The 19,760-nt window shown below is 42.0% G+C and overlaps 1 protein-coding gene across 2 annotated transcripts in view; it reads left to right on the top strand.

The window, feature by feature from the left end:
- Positions 1–19,760, top strand: part of KDSR (3-ketodihydrosphingosine reductase) — an 84,460-nt gene that overhangs the window by 15,544 nt on the left and 49,156 nt on the right. For both annotated transcript variants that reach the window (XM_073630932.1, XM_073630930.1), the window contains exons 4-6: positions 5,486–5,542; positions 14,933–14,998; positions 15,367–15,462. In XM_073630932.1, coding sequence (XP_073487033.1) covers positions 5,486–5,542; positions 14,933–14,998; positions 15,367–15,462 — 219 coding nt within the window. The remainder of the gene's footprint in view (positions 1–5,485; positions 5,543–14,932; positions 14,999–15,366; positions 15,463–19,760) is intronic.

The following is a 19,760-nucleotide window of genomic DNA, read 5'->3' as shown; positions in this document are numbered from 1 at the left end:
TGTTATAGAGTTCGGTGTAGAAGTCTGCAAAGGCATGCGCAATATCTTTGGGGTGGGATAGTAGGCAGCCCTGTTTATTCTTAATTTGGTGAGGCGTTGTGTTAAGGGAGTCCTCTCGTAATTTTTTTGCCAGTAAGGAATGTGCCTTGTTCCCCCTATCATAGTACACCTGTTTTAACCGAAGCAAGGCTTTCTCCACTTGCCCCAGTGCAAAGTCCCTCAGGATCGTCCTAAGCTTGATAACCTTCCTGAGAAGGGGTATGGTAGGGGATATTTGAAGTTGCGTCTCTTGAACTTTCAGTTCCCTCTCAGTACGGTGTTTCGTGGCAAGTGCGTCTTTTTTTCATGGCCGACGATAGGGCCATGCATCTACCCCTGATAACCGCCTTATGGGCTTCCCATAGCGTAGCAGGAGAGATGTCAGGGGTGTTGTTTTCCTTAAAGTAAAATTTCAGGGAAGAGGTTATTTCCATGGCTGACTGAGGGTGTTGGAGGAGAAAAGTGTTTAGTCTCCAGTTACAGGGTCTAGGGTTGGGGGACTCCACATCTAATGTAAGAGTGATCGGGGCGTGGTCAGACCACGAGATCGGGAGTACCTTGGCTTCACGAATTATTCTAAGAGTAGTGTTGTTTACAAAAAAGTAGTCGATCCTGGTGTGGGTTTTATGGGGAGCTGAGTAGAAAGTGTACTGCCGATCCCCCGGGTGGAGGGCCCTCCAGGCATCAAAGAGAGCATGTTTTCTAAGAAGTTGGCGAAAAAGCTTCGAGTCTCTAAGGGCTCGAGCTGATGGTGCCCGGGAGTCCACCACAAGGCGGTCAGCGTTTGTGGAGTGGATTAAGTTGAAGTCACCCCCCACCACCAGGATCTCATGTTCTGAGCGGAAAAGATGTGTAAACATTTTAGATAGAAATCTATGTTGTTTGACATTAGGCGCATACAGAGCGCACAAGGTGATCTCCCGTGACTGCCACCGACCCCTAACGATAACATAGTGACCATGTGGGTCCCCATAGTGACTCTCATAAACAAATGGAGAACCTTGCTTAACAAGTATGGCCACCCCTGCACGTTTATGTGGACCTGAAGAAAGGTAGCTGTTTGGGAAGTGCCTGGATGCGAAAGCAAAGGTGCCCCCCCTGTCAAAGTGTGTCTCTTGGACAAAAATAATATCCGCGCCAGATTGTTTAAATTCCTTCAGTGCCAGATGTCTCTTTTTATTGGAGTTTAATCCATGGACATTTAATGAAAATATCCTAGCCATGGTCTCTAGTTGGGAGGGGGAGGGGGCTTGTGTTACCTGGGTTGAAGACGATGGCCATGGATCCTGGGATTGGGAGTGGGCAACCTCCGGCGAGGGATCCGGATCTAGTCTGTGGTCCATGTAGAATGTCACTCAGGGGTAAGGGATAGGCAATGAGAGAGGAGGAGACTAGAGGAAAGAAACAAAGGTTAGTGTTAGACAAAACCTAAAAGGTGTTTTCAGCTGACCTTGAAAGGTCAGTGGACCTAGGTCAGTACGGTTTCCCAAGGATCCACCCAGCCCCGCTCCAGTAGAGCAGGCCAGGTGGATGCAAGGGAGCCCTGGGTTGATCATGTAACAGGATATTACCAAAACTATTGTGACGTTCATCACTTAATTAGGGGAGGGGTTGGTGAGCCAAAGGGAAAATCGCCTATACTCTTAAGCCTCAACGGAGGTATGCCCATAGGGTAAAACAAAAGCAAACTTGAAAAAATAAAAAATACTGGGGCAAAAAATTGGGTACTGAGTGACCAAAGTGTCCAGGACAGATCTGACAGCCTAGTAGAATGACTAAGCATCTATAAATTTGAGAATCCAAGAGAAAAACTTTTTGTGAGTTTAATTCAGCCATTTCTGGATTTGGAACTCTTGTGGGGGGTGCCTTCCTTCCGGGTGCGGTTAGAGGATGGAACCTTCTGCCACACTGTAGGCGGCGGGGGGTGGAGTGGTTACTAAGTCCCAATCTGGGAGTTGAGGGGGGGTTGATCCCCAAAACGTCACAGAAATTGGTTAAATCTTCTGGATACCGTAGGACAGCGGATCTGCCTTGGTTCTTGGCTGTAAGGGTGAAAGGGAATCCCCATCGATAGGGGATATTTTCTTCTTGAAGGATACGTAGGAGAGGTTGCAAGAGTCTGCGCTTCTGTAAGGTTATCCAGGAGAGATCTGGAAACAGTTGCAGGTGTGCATCCTGGAAGGTTATTTTGCGTTGCATGCGGGATTGACGCATGATGTCCTCCTTTTAAAGGGTATGAGCTTATTCTGCAGATAATGTCCCTCGGTTTGGAAGTAAGATTCTTGGGGCAGAGGGCCCGGTGGGCTCTATCCATGTCGATACGATTGGTTAGGGGGTCCCCAAGTAGAGTGTTAAATATGTGTTGTAATTTGTTGTGGATGTCCTCCGGACCGTCCGTCTCCGGAACCCCCCGCACCCGAATATTATTTCTGCGCCCCCTATTATCCAAGTCCTCAAGGTGGCGCTGCATTTCTCTTAGTTGGTTACGGTGGTCTGCTCCTTGGAGTTGGGTCCTATGGACTGCTAGTTTAGTTTCTTGGATTTCTTCTTCGGCCATTTCCACCCTGTCAGCTAGGTGTTTGAGGCCTGTTTGTAGTATCTGTATTTCTGAGCGACAAGTAGATTTTACATCTGCAATCAGCTGTTTGAAGTCATCTTTGGTGGGCATCGCCTGTAAATAGGAGTACCACTCAGTGGGGAGTGGGTGATGGGGGACTGACAGCGGGTTTTGTTGTGGTGGACGTTGATGGGATGCTTGTTGATGCTGCACTTGTAGTGCAGCCTCACCCCGCGTGTTGGGTATGGGTTGTGGGGATGCAGTCCATATATTTCCCCAGGGCTGGCCCTGAGTGTGTGAGGGGGCTTCAGTCTCTTCCAGAGTGCGGCGTTGGGGGGCATAGGCTGGGTCCCTTCGGTCTGAATTAGGAGGGCGTGCGGCCTGTTCTTTGGGTGTACTCAGTGCTTGAGAGAATGAGAGTCTCTGCGTTTTAGGCGGGGGTGAACCAGGTGTGAGGGTTCTGAAGGCCGCCGCGGAGTTATCCGGTCCAGATAGGGCATTGGATGCCGGGGATCCCGGGTCCGGCAAGGCCGGGAAGTCCGCTGATATGTCAGAGGATGATGGGGCATCCCCTGTCAGGCAGGGGTCTGAGACTGTCCGCAGCAGGCGCGGGAAGGCCTCCGAGCATTGAGTGTAGAGGGAAGGAGGGGGGTCAAACATGGCGGCTGGGGGATCACGTGGCGAGGTCCCGGGATGGCCAGGGCTAGTCATGCTCACCGTTCCCAAAGGAGAGGAGATGCCTGTGGCGTGTTGTGGGTCGGATGTTGCGCTGGCCAGGTCTCGGTGTGGGCTCGGGTCCGGCTGGGAGAGCTGTGTGGTGAGCCTGGAGCGGGCCGCCGCGGCCTCCGGCGCCATATTGGCTGTGCTCTTAGACGGGCTGTCGGTCTGCGGGAAGAAGGACCGGAGGTCCGATGATGGGCCGGGTGGTGGTTGTGACCCCCGTGCTTTAGTGGATCGGGGGGCCTTAGATCTGCCCATGTAGCGTAGCGTCCCCAAATCGATCTGTGGCTGCAGGCTTAGAGAGAGCAGATGGCTCAGGCGTCCATCTAGGTCGGCTTCCGGTCACGCCCAGAATGGGATGCTATTAAAGTTCATGTGCGTGTAAAGACAGGCATCCCAATACTTTTCACAATATAGTGTATCTGTGGTGCATTCCCATTATGAAGAAAAAACAGCACAAATTGATTCCCTGCTCAACGAATCAATTTTTTTGCCTTAATGTGCACCTGAATCGGACCAAAAGACACACAGGACCCTTTTCAAATGCAGCCACCCCAGGCCCGTGTGAACCAGCTCAATCAAGAGCCGGTCATATTCTCCTGTCATGCGAATTGGATGTGGGGTAATGAGAAAAAAATTCAATTTTTAAAATGAGTAAAAACAGTCAGTGGAATCACTGCCAAGAGGGCCGGGGGGGGGGTTATGTGTGGGGTGTTTTTTTTTTTTGGTTTTTTTTTTTGGTTTTTTTTTTTTCTGTGACACAAAATGCACCCAGCTAAATTTTTAACACCACAATGGAAGCCCAACGGACCAGTGTGCAGATATACATAGACTTTTTAAAGGGATACATTTTTCTTGCACTAAAAGGTGCCAATAATGGCCAACGATAATGTCAATTTAAATGAATATGAATTTAAGTCTGAATACAAAATGTGTTTGTGTGGTTTTTTTTTTGTTGTTTTTTTTGTTTTTTTTTGGCAAGTAGCTTTCCATTCGGTGCACCTCCTAATTACCATATGTTGAAGGTAAAGAGACCCCCAGTCGATATATACGACATTATGTAGTCAACACAGCAGTAATTAATGACAGTACATCTAAAGTCCGGTACACACACTGAAAAATCATCCGGTTCAGCAGGAATAGGATGAGTTTGTGGTGTGTGCGTGTTTGTTTTCTTTTTTTTTTTTTTTGCCCTTTTTCATTCAACAGAAGCTGGTCATTAGTCCAACTGATTTCGGCCAGCGGCTGCAGTACTGATCAGTGTAATCTGATATTCGGGGGGGGGGGGGGGTGCTCAGTGTATACCCTACTTAAAGCGTTTGTTACCCCAGCACTTTACATTTCTGATATGTGCCTGCTGTAATGCTGTAACATGTACTTGTATGAGAAAGTATTCTGTTCTTTGTATGAAATCTCTGATGTCCCTGCCAGTCCCTCTGCTTTCCTATTAAAAACTGACCACACTTAGCAGGAGAACACACTATGGTCAGTTCTCTAGCTATGCTGGGAACGCGGTGCACTCTTCCCCAATTATCTGACTTGTCCTGACATGCCTCCGCTTCACAGCCATTCACTGGGAAGCTCAGTGTACTGTTGTTTCTCCTCCCACAGCTCTTATGCAACTGAGAACAGAAAATGTAATCATTTTTATAAAGGGGGGGTGGGGTATTTATAATGTATATCTAAACAAATGTTTTGCCTTTTCATTTCTATTTTAAACTGGGTTGTTTTTACAAGGTGAACAGTTACAATCACTTTAAGTGAGTGTGTGTGTGTCTCTAATTACAATGTCTGTATCCTCCTCTCTCCAAAGCATGTCTGTTATTTTTCCCTCTGTAAACCATCCTAATGTTAACAGACTTTTTAAAGGAACAACAATACATTTTTGCATGATATGAATGTAAAATTGGATTTGTTTTACTTGCTTGCCTTTTACTAATATGAAAATGTCCAGGGGTGTTTATGGAGCCATGCTTCAGTCCAGGCAGGTCAGCTGTAACTTGAAAAATTAATGAATATGCATGCTAGTGGACTTCAACCTGTATTAACAAATAAGCTTATTGAACTGTACTGACCTCTTGGCTGTCAACTAAATCTCTGCTTCAGAACATATAGTCATATCTGGCTGAGTCTCTGTACATGTTGATTGTCTTGTTTTTCTTGTTGCAGAGCAAACTGCTTCAAGCCAAAAAGGAAATTGAAAAGTATGCTATAAACGACAAACAGGTAAGCCTATGAGGAAATGATTGCGAAATAACTTGCTGAGTATCGGCAATGTGAAAAAGGGACACAACACAACTCAGAATATTGGAGAAAGAGAAAATAGTGGGTATAGAAAAATTACCCCTTTTTAAAATCTCATTTTGTTGCTTTGCAGCCTGAAATTAAGACAGTTTTTGTTTATCCAGCTGTATTTACTCAGTGCAACGTATTACATCCAAGTTAAAGCTATAGCACCAACATATCAGAATTAAAAAAACAAAAATAAAACGAGTTGGAAAAAGTCACCAATTAGGTGTAGCTAATCACCTTCTCAGTGGCACACAAAGCTATTTGACTTTCAACTTTGAGCTGTGGTCATTTTGATTAGCTCAGCATAAAAAGCGCTCTCCTGGAACATTTCAGTCCCTGGTAGTGCAACTGAAGCAAACAATCAACTATGGCTAATTAAAAATTAAAGGATTTCCGTGCTAAATGAATCAAACAAACAAGTGAAATCTAGAGCTAAAAAGCAGCAGCTTAAAAGTGAGATAAGCACTATAACAATAAATAAACAAATGAAGCGGCATTAATATATATACATAAAAATGACAGTAAGTGAAACAAACCATAAATAATAATTTCAGCGGAATTGAGCATATAAAGTCCTTCAAATGCAGGTAACTGTGCATATGTTCTACATTGAGACTGGTTAAAACGGCACCCGAACACCACTAATGCCCCGTACACATGGTCGAATTTTCCGATGGAAAATGTCCGATCGGATCGTGTTGTCGTCATTCCGACCGTGTGTGGGCTCCATCGGACGTTTTCCATCGGATTTTCCGACACACAAAGTTTGAGAGCAGGCTATAAAATTTTCCGACAACAAAATCCGATCGCGTCAATTCCGACCGTGTGTGGCCTGTTCCGACGCACAAAGTGCCACGCATGCTCAGAAGAAATTCCGAGACGGAACAGCTCGTTCTGGTAAACTTAGCGTTCGCAATGGATACAACACTTTCGTCACGGTGCAATGTTAAAAATGGTTTAATACAGCGCACTCTTCTTCTTTATAATGTGAGAAGAATGAAGTAGTTTTGCTGCTCATATTCAGACTTCTCACAAACCTTCTTTCTTTATTATTTAGCGGGATTCCCTTAATATATTTAGATTTGTCACATCTGACAACTTTTTTTTTGTGTTTGGTATTTTTTGTTTTGTTTTTTAAGGCAGATTATTGTTGTTTTTGGTTTGTCTTTTTTTTTTCCAAGGCTGATCTTTGTTTTATTGTATTTTTAGTTTTACTCCAGAATATTTTTGTGTCAAGTTACCACAACACCATTGATATCTTGTATTATTTAATATGTAGGAGATTGTTTGGTGTTGTCTCTTGTTAATTTCACATTGTACTTTAGAAATGTACCTGAAGCGTCACCAACAAACTGTCCTTTTTGGATGAAAACACACATAGGAGAGTATAATTTTCCCAAAAAATTCCTTTATTAAGGGCTCACAACTAAACAAAGAGGGAGGTAACGCTGGAGAAACATCAGAAATGGGTGAAGCCTTTGACCCCCAGGGCAGACATCAACTATTTTCAAGCAAAATTGGTGGCCTGAGGAGTCCTTATCTAAGGGAGTGCAGTCTGGTCCAGAAGTCCCAGAGATCCAGAAAGCAGCAGATGACATCTGTGTCCCCAGGCTGTGGTCATACGAGAGACTGCATCTTTTGTCAGACCAGACTGAACCCAGGGTCATCACTCTCTTGTCGTCTTTCCACACTTCCTTCCACGCTGTGGTGGTGGAGTTGTGGCAGCAGGAGGAGGAGGAGGATGGTCCAACTCTATCACGTCGGTCTTGGGTGTTAGTTCCCCACTCACCCCCTTACTTAGGACTTTATAAAGCAGGTTCTCACATAGCTTGCGTTGACCCTCCTGCATGCCCTGCAGTTTTGTGGCAGCCATGCAGGCAAAGGCCTCTTCAGGAGTGGGTAAGGCTCTGAGGGACGCAGAAGCCTCCTGAATAAGCCTGAGTGCAGAATCCTGCATGTGAGTCGCCGTCCTCGCTCTTTTGTATGGAAGGCAGAGGGGAGGAACCTGCGATTCTGTCAGGCTGGGACTTGTCCCCGCCTCCTCCTGGCTGCCACATTCCACAGCCTCCTCCTGGCTGAGGTCTTCCTGTGTATGAAAAAGGGACATAGTTTTAGTTTTTTAGTCATCAATCACACACAATTGTCACCTCCTGACTGTTGCAAATTGAATGTTAACAAATATAACAGACTATCATTCTGAGCCCAGCATTTTTCATTCTTGTCCCAATTTTGGGTGCCCACTACTGTCTATTGATATGAAAAACACTTTTTTTCAATCAGCAATTAGTGATCAATAATAACATCTAGTAAACATCATTTATTTATTGACCAGAAATCTGTAGAAGAATGCTATACCTGACTCCAGCTGGGCTCCTCCACTTCTTCCTGGCTGGAAGTCTCAAGTTGGACATCGGAAGCCTCAGCTGGAATGGAAGGAAGAGTGGAGAGGGATTCCCTGACTTCAGTGTGGTCTGACAGAAATCGCAGTCTCTCATAGTACCACAGCCTGGGGACATAAATGTCATCTGCTGCAGCTCCTGATCTCTGGGAATCTGTGACCTTCTTGCGCTCCCTAAGATAAGTGCTCCTCAGGCCACCAATTTTAGCTTTTAAATAGGGGATGGTTGCTGTGGGGACCACCGGCTTCACCAACTCTAGCCTCTTTTGTTTGTGATTTATAATGAGGGTGTCTCACCTGCCACAAACAGGGCAGCTCCCTGTATTTGTCTATGAACAGGGGGAGGAAATTGTGGTCGTTGAAGCCATCCATTTTCTCTGCAAGACACAACACAAGACAAAAACCCTAAGGTCAGGCCAAACTCTCCTAATCTTGTTACAATATAGGCTTCAATTTCGAAGCTGTATAGGCCCAAGTTTAGATCTTACCTTCGTTATCATGATCGGCGCCTCCGATGCTCCTTCCTCCGCTCACAGATCATACGTAATACGCATGCGTGTTACGCTTTATACACACTGCGCAGTGGGGGAAGAGCACACGGTGGATACACAGCAGGTGTGTGCTAATTATAGCAACGAGGAGGAGGAGGAAAGCCTGGAGCCGGAAACGTCCCGATCCAGAAGGAGACGATTTAAGGCCTCAAATATGTCCTTTGGGGAGATGTTGGAGATGGTCGACATCCTGAAGAAGGCTGACTATGATGGGAAGTATGGACCTTACCCCAACCCCAATGTCAGAAAGGCCAAGATCATGGCGAAAGTGGTCAAGAGTCTGCACCGGCATTTCGGGGTACGACGATCGAAAGATCAGCTCAGGAAGCGGTGGTCGGACCTGAAATTACGAGAACATGAGCAGTACAGAAAGATCCGGAGAGTGCTCCAAAAAAGTAAGTAGTTGTCCTGTGTTCCTATTCTTTATGTTTATTACGTTCGTGCTGCTCCATGTGCTTTTCTTACAAGTGTAAATTTTTAAATGTCAACTTTCATGTTCATGGGCACATTATTCGTTCGTATCAAACATTTTTCTTTCGGCCTATAAAACACCATTGTTTTGGCCATATGCATTTGACCACATTTTTATGCCCTACTTGTATGAAACTAATTTGGTTGTGTAGATGGCTTTGTTACTAGAATGAAATGCAAACTAGATTCTGTGTAAGGAGAGGACACTGAGCAGCTGTTTTCACATCTGGACACTGGAGCACTAGTGTGGGACCCCAAAACACCCTTTTTATTAGGGGTCCCACACAGGTGCTCCAGTGTATACTATAGGGGTGACTCCATCTGTGAAGCTTGTACAAAACAGGTAAAGTATTGAAGCTTGACAAAGGACACTGAAAATGCTACATTTTGGAACGCTGCCAAAATAGACAATTGTACCCCACTTCGAAGCAATGTTTCCTATTTATAGTTCTGCCATCAAATATCTGTGTGCTAAGTATACCATTTTTGTTTTACATAGGGGAGAAAAGACTCGGACACCCCTCATTCGAGGAGACCACAGACCCCCACCTCTGGAAGAAGGGGAAATCCCCCCCCCCCAACCCAAGAAGTGCAGGAGGAGGAAGAAGATGTGGTGGAAATTGACACCACAACAGGTGAGTGTCTGTGACCACAGGCTCAGGTAGGAGATGGATGCCGGCATATTTTTGATACGTGTGTGTGTGTGTGTGTGTGGTGTGTGTGTGTTTTTTTTTTTTTTTTTTTTTTTTTTTTGTTTCTCTCTTTTTAGGTGATCGTGATGTTGTGGATCCAGATCCTTTCACATCAGAAAGTCCACAGATCCTGATCAGGGAGATCATGGGCTGTAATTTACAATTGGAAAACATCAATGATGTTGTTAAAAAAAATAAAAACATCATTGATGTTTTGGGGCGAGTTTAAAACCCCTCCAAATCCCTTAGATTTTTGTTGTGCTACAATGTTAAAAATGTTTTAGCGATTTTTAGAAAAGCCAAATTTGGAGGATGCACACAGTGTGTCAACATGTGCTATCTGCCATCACGGGAGATCAATGGACACGTTTTGGGGGGAGTGCAACCCCTTCCTCAATAATAAAGTAGCTGAGAGGAAGAGGGTTTCTCCCCCAAAACACGTCCCTTCATCCCCCGTGATGGCAGCTAGCACATGTTGGGAAATTTGTGTGCATCTTCCAAATTTGCCTTTTCCTGGGGTGACTTCACCCCATCTGAACGCAATATCAAACACAGTTCCTAAATACTCATGTCTGATATTGCCTTCCAGTTCTACCAAATGTGAACTTTGTAAGTTCTAGATTTGTGTCTTTCTTGTTGGTTTTACACATGCCGGTTTTATCTTAAATGGACATTTATCTTTTTTATAATGCTACCCCAAAAATTGTTATACAACAAACATGTTCGTTTTGTTTTAAAAACCTTTTCTAAATGCACATGTGATTGTGCAGGTATTAAAAAGATTGTTAATCAAGAATGTGTGGATTATTGTCTCAACGCTACAACACTTTTGTGGTGATGTAATTGCTGCTTTATGTGAAAATGGGGGTTATTTCCTAAGGGCAAATCCTCTTTGCACTACAAGTGCAGTTTCAGTGCAGTTTCAAGTGCACTTGTAGTGCAAAGTGTCTTTGCCTTTAGTAAATAACACCCAACAGTGCTTTTGTAAGGTTACACAATCACGCCTCTTTCAGGACTCTCCACATTTCTGTCAGGGTCAGCTAAAACAAACACAAGCCGTAAATGTCAACAAAGATTCGCTTTTTTTTTTTTTTTTTTTGGTTTTTATTTGATAAAGGCTTCACAAATTTGCTGGCATATTGATGGCCCCCCTACCCGCAAAGAACTCAAGGTATCTTAACCGGACATCACGGGCACTCAGGGAGGGCAAGCCAGGACGGCCACTTTCAAGCACCGTCAGGGTTGTTTCATTGATCATTCCGGCCTCAGGCCCAACTGAGCCAGCATAGTTGGCAGAATGTTGGCGTAAAAAGTTATGTAGAACACAGCACGCCAGGGTTATATGATTAAGTTTATACTCCGCCATATGGATGGGTGTCAGAAATAGGCGGAACCGACTGGCCAGGATTCCAAATGTGTTCTCCACCACTCTTCTGGCTCTGGCCAGCCGGTAATTAAAAACCCTCTGTTCCGGGGTGAGGGTCCTCATCGGGAATGGCCGCATAAAATGGTCCCCCAGCGCAAATGCTTCATCCTCAACAAAGACGAATGGGAGTCCTTCCACATTCTCTTCTGGAGGTGGCAAGTCCAAGCTGCCATTCTGGAGACGCCTGTAAAACTCCGTCTGGGCGATGACTCCACCATCGGACATCCGGCCATTCTTCCCCACAACCACATACAGGAAGTTGTAATTAGCCGACACCACCGCCAATATCACAATACTATTGAACCCCTTGTAATTATAATAGTACGACCCCGAGTTGGGTGGTGGGAGGATGTGGACGTGTTTCCCATCAATTGCCCCTCTGCAGTTAGGAAAGTCCCACTGCTGGGCAAAGTGGGAGGCCACAGTCTGCCATTCCTGTGGCGTGGAAGGAAACTGTTGAGGGAAAACAAAAAAAAAACCTAGTATTTTTCCACATAAACATGGAAAGCAGATTAGACACAAACATTCTTGGCCATCCAGATAACATTTAATAAGGGGAATTTTACAACACCAAAGTATAAGGTACACCTATCATATTCCCCCTCCCCCCCTCTCATGGGCCATTTCTAACATTATGGGGGGGGAAATCTTGGACATGTAACCCTCTCCACTTCATTGAGAGATGAATGCCTAAATACAGGGTATTACTTGGAACTGCCCCTCCTTAGTTACACTATTGGCAGCCCACTGGACAGGTAAGAAGTGTCATAATACAAAGATATAAATAAACATTGTACACATTTGAGCACATTTGGACATTCTGCAATTACCTATCAAGAGAATAATAGGATACAAAAACTTTAAACAGTACCATTTGAAAGTATACCGGCAGGCCCTTGCACTACATGCTTTGGGGAATTCATCAATAAATCTGACCACAAAAGAGATGGGTATAGTGTGTATGGGTTTGGCAAAGTCAGCCGATAGATGATTGAGGATAGATAGAGAATTGGTATCAGCTGACTTAGCAGTTTGGGGGAGGGAGGGTTAATAAAAATGATTTGGGGACACTACAAAAAAAAGCCTCTTGCACTCTGCCTGAATTTACAGCACAAATCAGATTTCTAAACATTTTAGGGGGTGTTTGGGGTAAAGCACTACTATGGAGCTGATAAAATACATTAAGTGACTACATGAGGTGAATATAGGGCCAGGAGAGCATGCTGGGGAGGTTAGTGAAGGCAAATATGTATGAAGGACTAAAAAAATAATTACATAAAAATCCAGCATGAATGAGAACAAAGGCGACATTCACAGCATATTACAATCATGGTAATTAGGGCATGAGGAAAGAAATACAATATATTAGCAAATATTCAATCAATAAAATGTGATATTAAAGGATAAAAATCTTACCTTCATATACTCCTTCTGCAGGACCTGGATGATGGCAGAACAGGTCTCTGGGATAATGATACCCAGAGCCTGGGGGGAGATGCCTGTCGAGAACTTCAAGTCCTGCAGGCTTCTCCCTGTCGCCAAGTACCGCAGGGTAGCGACGAGCCTCTGCTCTGGAGTGATGGCTTGCCTCATGCAGGTATCCTGCCTGCTGATATAGGGGGTCAGCGAAGCCAACAAACGGTGAAATACGGGGTCCATCATCCTGACAAAGTTCCTGAAATCATCAGGATATGAGAGAACGAACGAACAAGAACACACTGACAAGTCAATGGTACTCGCTGCACGCACTGAAGAGCAGATACAAGCACAAACTGAACCGCAGAAAACTATCTGAAAGCCACGAGTCTGAAAAAGCGCGAATCGTCTCTCACCAAACTTTTTACTAACACGAGATTAGCAAAAGGAGCCCAAAGGATGCCGCGCTTGGTTCTGAACTGGCCTTTTCTAGTCTCGTCGTACGTGACCGTGTGGCTGGCGATCGGAAATTTCGACAACTTTGTGCGACCGTGTGTACGCAAAACAAGTTTGAGCCAACATCCGTCGGAAAAAATCCTAGGATTTTGTTGTCGGAATGTCCGACCGTGTGTATGGGGCATAAGACTTGTGAACCTCCACCACATGAAATGCAAGCTTACCAGAAGCAAGCTAAATTGTGCTTGCGGCTTACAACCTAGCCAGGGCCTTTATCCAAGGGATGGGAATTGCCAACACGCAGTGATTCTTGGTATGCAGTAAACAGGACATCAATCGGGGATAGGGCGACTCCGTTATCCGATTGCCATGGACAAGCCAGTATTACCCAATAAAAGAGAACTCGTCATAGTGTAATACGTAATGCACAGGTTTAATAAGATAAAAAATTGCACTTACACAGAAGGCATCAAAAATGGCATAAATGATTAAAAGAGCCGGCCGGCTAGCAAACACCCGTCCTCTCAGGAACCCAGCGTGATGACGTCAGCACGCCACTCCTCCTGACGTGTGTTTCCTCACAAACTGACGTCTTCCTTGGGCACGGGTGACCCACTAGCGCATCGCGCTAAATAGTACATACAGCGGACCACGCCTCGAGTCTCGAACACAAACTCCATCTGGAAGCCTGGCAAAGCATTACATATGCCAGAACTTACAAAGGAGAACTTTTTTTTTTTTTTTTTTTTTTTTTTTTTTTTATATTTTAAACCGAAAAAAAATTCTAAAATATAAAAATTTGATAGAACGGGTAAATAAGAAGTGATCTTATTTTCTCGTCATACTCCTGAAGCACTGACTTTGGCCATGTCGCAACATCCTCACAAATGTTACCATCATGGGGATTGCACATAGGATAGGAACAGGAGGCTAAAAGGCCAAGAAAGAACGAAAGGGATAGGAGAAAGAGGCATTGCATGCCCCCCCGTAATAGGGGCTATAATCAACATCCACATACAAAAAACTACTAGATTTACAAAAGGTTGTGTGGACGAAATCGTCTACAAATCATTAGAATAAATAGAACGTGTACTTGCATCTCCACCCCAACGAGAATAACCAGCCACATCAGAGGAAAAATGTAACTTTAACATTAAATTAATATTAGGAAAAGGACACAAACCAAAAAAGCGGGCATAAGTGGTGTTCAATGAGATCACCTATAAAAAAAACATATCCCTAAAAAATTAGTATGTCCCCATAGCGTTGAGCCTTAATACTGCCAGGTTTACCTTCTGTATTATAAATTTATTTTTTATCTCTCTTTTTTGTAAAAAAAAAAAAAAAAAAAAAGTGCATTTATTTTAACACAGGAGCCTGGATCGCAGGTGCAATATCAGGCTCCTGCAGACACAGCACTCTCCATATGGGCTGTCATTTTCTGAGCTACAAGAATTGTCAATGGACTGAGTGCGCATATCACGGTGGCAGATGAGACTTGTAGCTTATTTATTCAGATTGCTTTGAATAAATGATGCAGATGTAGCCCTACACAACTGTGCCAATTTAAATGTGATAGTGGCTGCAGAGGAGAGGAATCCTTGTCCGCTGATGCATGGGTTGAGAAGGGTTGGTGCATTGCTGTTGCTAAAGTTGAACATATCCTTTTTAAATTATTAAACCTTTTTTTTTAATAACCTTTTATTGCTATCATATAGGAGACCAGAAGCCCCCTAGGTTAATGAGAAATCTTAAGGATTGCATTGTTTGTGTTGAAACTCACCCATGCTTCAATATGAGCAGCTGCAGTAGTAAAAATCTTCCAGGATTGTATCCCAAAAATGGAGAAGTGCTTTTAGCACACTGATGTTTTGTATTTGTTATGCTTCTTTTCTTTTTTTTTTTTTTTACTAGGTGGTGTTGTGTATCTCAGTTGATGTATCTAAAGAGTATAGACAAGTGGAAAACGTCATAAAACAAGTAAGATCAAGCTCATTCCAACCATGCTATATTTATTTGACTTGACATTTTTAAAATGGTTTCCTTGGTAAATGGCATGTCATCGCTAAAGTATAGTGACTATTATTCTTAATTCGGACCTCGGGTTTTAAAGGACTTCAATTAACCAATTTTATCATTCACGTCTTAGGCACCGTTCACACCTGAGAGCTTTACAACTTGTAAAACGCTCAGCTCTGAAGCTCCAAAACGCCCAGCAAGCAAAATCCCCATTAATTTCAGTAACCCAAACTTTTGTTTTTATTTATACACAGAAAAGAAAAAGTTTAAACACAGATTAAGAAAATGTTAATTGTGCAGAAAATAATACAATTTGTTTTTTAATTTAGGCTCAGGAAAAACTAGGACCAGTTGATATGTTGGTGAATTGTGCTGGCATGGCAATTGCGGGACGATTTGAAGAAATAGAAATCGGTAAATTTACTGTAAGTAGTATGTGGTATGTTTTGGCTTACGATGGCCAGTATCCTATATTGTGCATTTGTATCTAAAAATGCATGCCATATTTTTTTTTTTTTTGTCACCTTTTTAGTGTATATACAGCGCCTTGAAAAAGTATTCATACACCTTGACTTTTTCCACATTTTGTCATATTACAACCACGTAAATGTATTTTATTGGGATTTTATGTGATGGACCAACACAGTGGCACAGAATTGTGACGTGGAAGGAAAATATATGTGTGTGTATATGTGTGTATATATATATATATATATATATATATATATATATATATATATATATATATATATATATATATATATATATATATATATATATATATATATATATATATATTTTTTTTTTTTTTTTTAATTTATTTTTTTTTACAAATGATCTGAAAAGTGTGGCGTGCTTTTCTATTCAGCTCCCCTGAGGCAATACTTTGTAGAACCACCTTTCCCTGCAATTACAACTGAAAGTCTTTTTGGGGATGTCTCTACCAGCTTTGCACATCTAGCGGGAAATTTTTGCCCATTCTTTGCAAAATAGCTCAAGCTTTGTCAGATTAGATGGAGAGCGTCTGAACAGAAATTTTCAAGTCTTGCCACAGATTCTCAATTGGATTTAGGCCTGGACTTTGACTGGGCCATTCTAACACATGATAATGCTTTGATCTATTCTAAAACATTCCATTGTAGCTCTGGCTGTGTGTTTAGGGTTGTCCTACTGAAAGGTGAACCTCCACCCCAGTCAAGTCTTTTGCAGACTAACACTTTTCTTCTAAGGTTTCCCTTTATTTGGCTCCATACATCTTCCCATCAACTCTGACCAGCTTCCTGTCACTGCTGATGAGCATCCATGTTTCACAGTGGGGATGGTGTGCAGTGTTAGTTTTCTGCCACACATAGAGTTTTGCTTTTAGGCCAAAAAGTAAAATTTTGGTCTCCTCTGACCAGAGCACCTTCTTCCACATGTTTGCGTCCCCCACATGACTTCTTGCAAACTGGACTTCTTATGGCTTTCTTCTTGCCACTCTTCCATAAAGGCCAGATTTGTGGAGTGTACGACTAATCGTTGTCCTGTGGACAGATTCTCCCACCTGAGCTGTGGATCTCTGCAGCTCCTCCAGAGTTACCACGAGCCTCTTGGCTGCTTCTCTGATTAATGCTCTCCTTTCCCCGCCTGTCAGTTTAGGTGAACTGCCATGTCTTGGTGGTAGGTTTGCAGCCATACTTTTTCATTTTCGGATGATGGATTGAACAGTGCTCTGTGAGATGTTCAAAGCTTGGGATATATATATATATATATATATATATATATATATATATATATATATATATATTTTCGCTAGTAAGAAGGCTTGGTTTAAATCACAATTTTTAAAGGGCAGCTGTCATCTCTGTCCCGCAGCAGCTCCTCCTCTGACCTGCCGTTGACTCACCAACAGTTCCATTCACTTTAATGGGAAGTGTGGTGATGCAGCAGTGACACAACAAGGTGAGGGATGTGGCAGCAGCAGATGAGTGGATGCCCGCTAACGGGCGCTGCCTTGATGGATCTGAAATAAGTGCTCTTTAAATGTAAGGACTTATTCTTGCTGATAGAATCTTTAATATTTTCAAACAAAATGAAGGTTTCCTATCTTTTTGAATATTTAAGCTGTCGAGTGAGTAAAACGGCGATATCCCAGCCAATTCAATCACAGTTTGTAGTGTTATGTTTTCCATCTATCTATTAAGGTTCTTGCGGTAAAACCAAGGAAGCTTAGACTTCTGTAGTGTATCTGCTTTACTAAACAAAAAAGCTGCACATACAACTGTAGGATACACAGCTGAACTCATAGCTTACAAAATATGCCTATAACATGCACAAGCTAATTATCCTTTTGAGCAAAATATAAGCATGTACGCATTAGGCAAACTAAACGGTTACTCAACGTGGGGTTCAAGATGAATTGTCCTTCATAGTTCTCCTCTCCAACAGTCAAAATGTCTTCAAAACTCTCCAGCTTTTGGCAGCCATGTCTTGTTCTTTCTCCTCCAAAACACAACTCCTTTGTCTCCATGTGCTTGTTTCCAAAAGACCCCAAGCCCCTCACACAATCTTCCTGTCCTCTGCCTGGCTCCAAAACCTATCCAACTGGTTTATTTACATATCAACATAGGGGGCCTTGGCCTAGAGCAACACATGATTTAAAAATCGAACTCCATAATATTTTATAAAGTCAATACTAATTGTCATGGCAACACACGTGTACATAGATTTGTAAAACGGTGGAATAAAGGAACATTCCTGAACCTTGTTTTTTATCTCATGGTTACTGTGAAATTGTGTGAATGCATCAATGCAGTGCATGTTATCACAGCTTGCAGAGCTTGGATTCACTGCATAATATACAGCTACATAACTAAGCTCCATTTCATGCTGAAATAACTAAATTTATTTATGCATCTTGACTAGAAAACTATCTTTTAGGGTGTAGTGTGTGTGGGTTTTTTTTTTTATTTTATTTATTTTTATCCACTCTGCAGGTGGACTATTTACTAATTAGGTGACTTCTGAAGGCAATTGGTGCCATTAGATTTTAGTTATGGGAATTGGAGTAAAGGGGGCTGAATACAAATGTATGCCACACTTTTTTTTTTTTTTTTTTTTTTTTTTTTTACAAATATCTGAAAATCATTTTCCTTCCACTTCACAATTCTGTGCCACTTTTTATGCTCCCAGTGGAGAGATTCATGCTTTATTGTGACTGGTGGACATTGACACGGAGACTGAAAATGATGGGGAAATCCAAAATGGCAGAGTTGTCACCAAAGCAAGAAGTCAGAGTAAATCTGATGGGGACAGATGATGTTGTGATAACTGTTTAACCACTGGGCACTTAAACCCCCTTCCTAAACAGACCAATTTTCAGCTTTCGGTGCTCTCTCATTTTGAATGACAATTACTCAGTCATACAACACTGTACCCATATATGAATTTTTTTTTTTTTTCCCCACACAGAAAGCTTTCTTTTGATGGTATTTAATCACCGTTGGGCTTTTTATTTTTTGCACTAAAAAAGACTGAATATTCTTTAAAAAAAAATGAATTTTTCTTTGTTTCTGTTATAAAATTTAACAAATTAGTAATTTTTCTTCATAAATTTTGCCCAAAATTTATACTGCTACATATCTTTGGTTAAAAATAAGTACAAATTGGTGTATATTAATTGGTCTTTGTGAAAGTTGGAGTCCGCAAGCTTGGTGCCAATATCTGAAAATTGACACCTGAAGTACTGCTGTCCTATCATTTCTAGAGACCCTAACATGCCAGAAAAGTACAAATACCCCCCCCCCCCAAATTACCCCTTCTCGGAAAGAAGACATTCCAACGTATTTAGAAAGATGCATGGTAAGTTTTTTTTTTTTTTTTTTTAAGTTGTCATTTTTTTTTTTTCCCTCCCCACATTTACAATTCTTTGCAAAATCAAGATATATATATATATATATATATATATATATATATATATATATATATATATATATATATATATATATATATATATATATATATATATATATATATATATATATATATATATATATATATATATATATATATATATATACACATACATACATACATACATACATACATACATACATACATACATACATACATACATACATACATACATACATACATACATACATACATACATACATACATATATATATATATATATATATATATATATATATATATATATATATATATATATATATATGAGAATTTTTTTCACAAAATTGTCATATTAGCAGGTTTTTCTTTTCTCACGCATATGCATAGCACACATTTACACCCCAAAACACATTCTGCTATTACTCCCGAGTATGGCGATACCACATGTGTGAGACTTTTACACAGCGTGGCCACATACAGAGGCCCAACATGCAGGGAGCACCTTCAGGCGTTCTGGAGCACCCAGGCCAATTCTGACATTTCTCTCCTACATGTAAGAAATCATCATTTATTTGCTAGAAAATTACATAGACCCCCAAAACATTATATATTATATAATTTTTTTTTTTTTTTTTTTTGCAAAGACCCTAGAGAATACAATGGCGGTTGTTGCCACTTTTTATCTTGCACGTTATTTGCGTAGCAATTTTTCAAACGCCTTTTTTTTTTTTTTTTTTTTTAGCACAACAGTACAGTTAGCCCAAATAGCGCCAGACTTCGCTACTTAAAAATCCCCATAGGCGACGCCACAAAATTTTTTTTTACTGGTTTA

The sequence above is a fragment of the Aquarana catesbeiana genome, linkage group LG05, assembly GCF_042186555.1.
Source record: "Aquarana catesbeiana isolate 2022-GZ linkage group LG05, ASM4218655v1, whole genome shotgun sequence".
NCBI lineage: Eukaryota > Metazoa > Chordata > Amphibia > Anura > Ranidae > Aquarana > Aquarana catesbeiana.
This window is presented reverse-complemented; position numbering and strand designations above follow the sequence as displayed.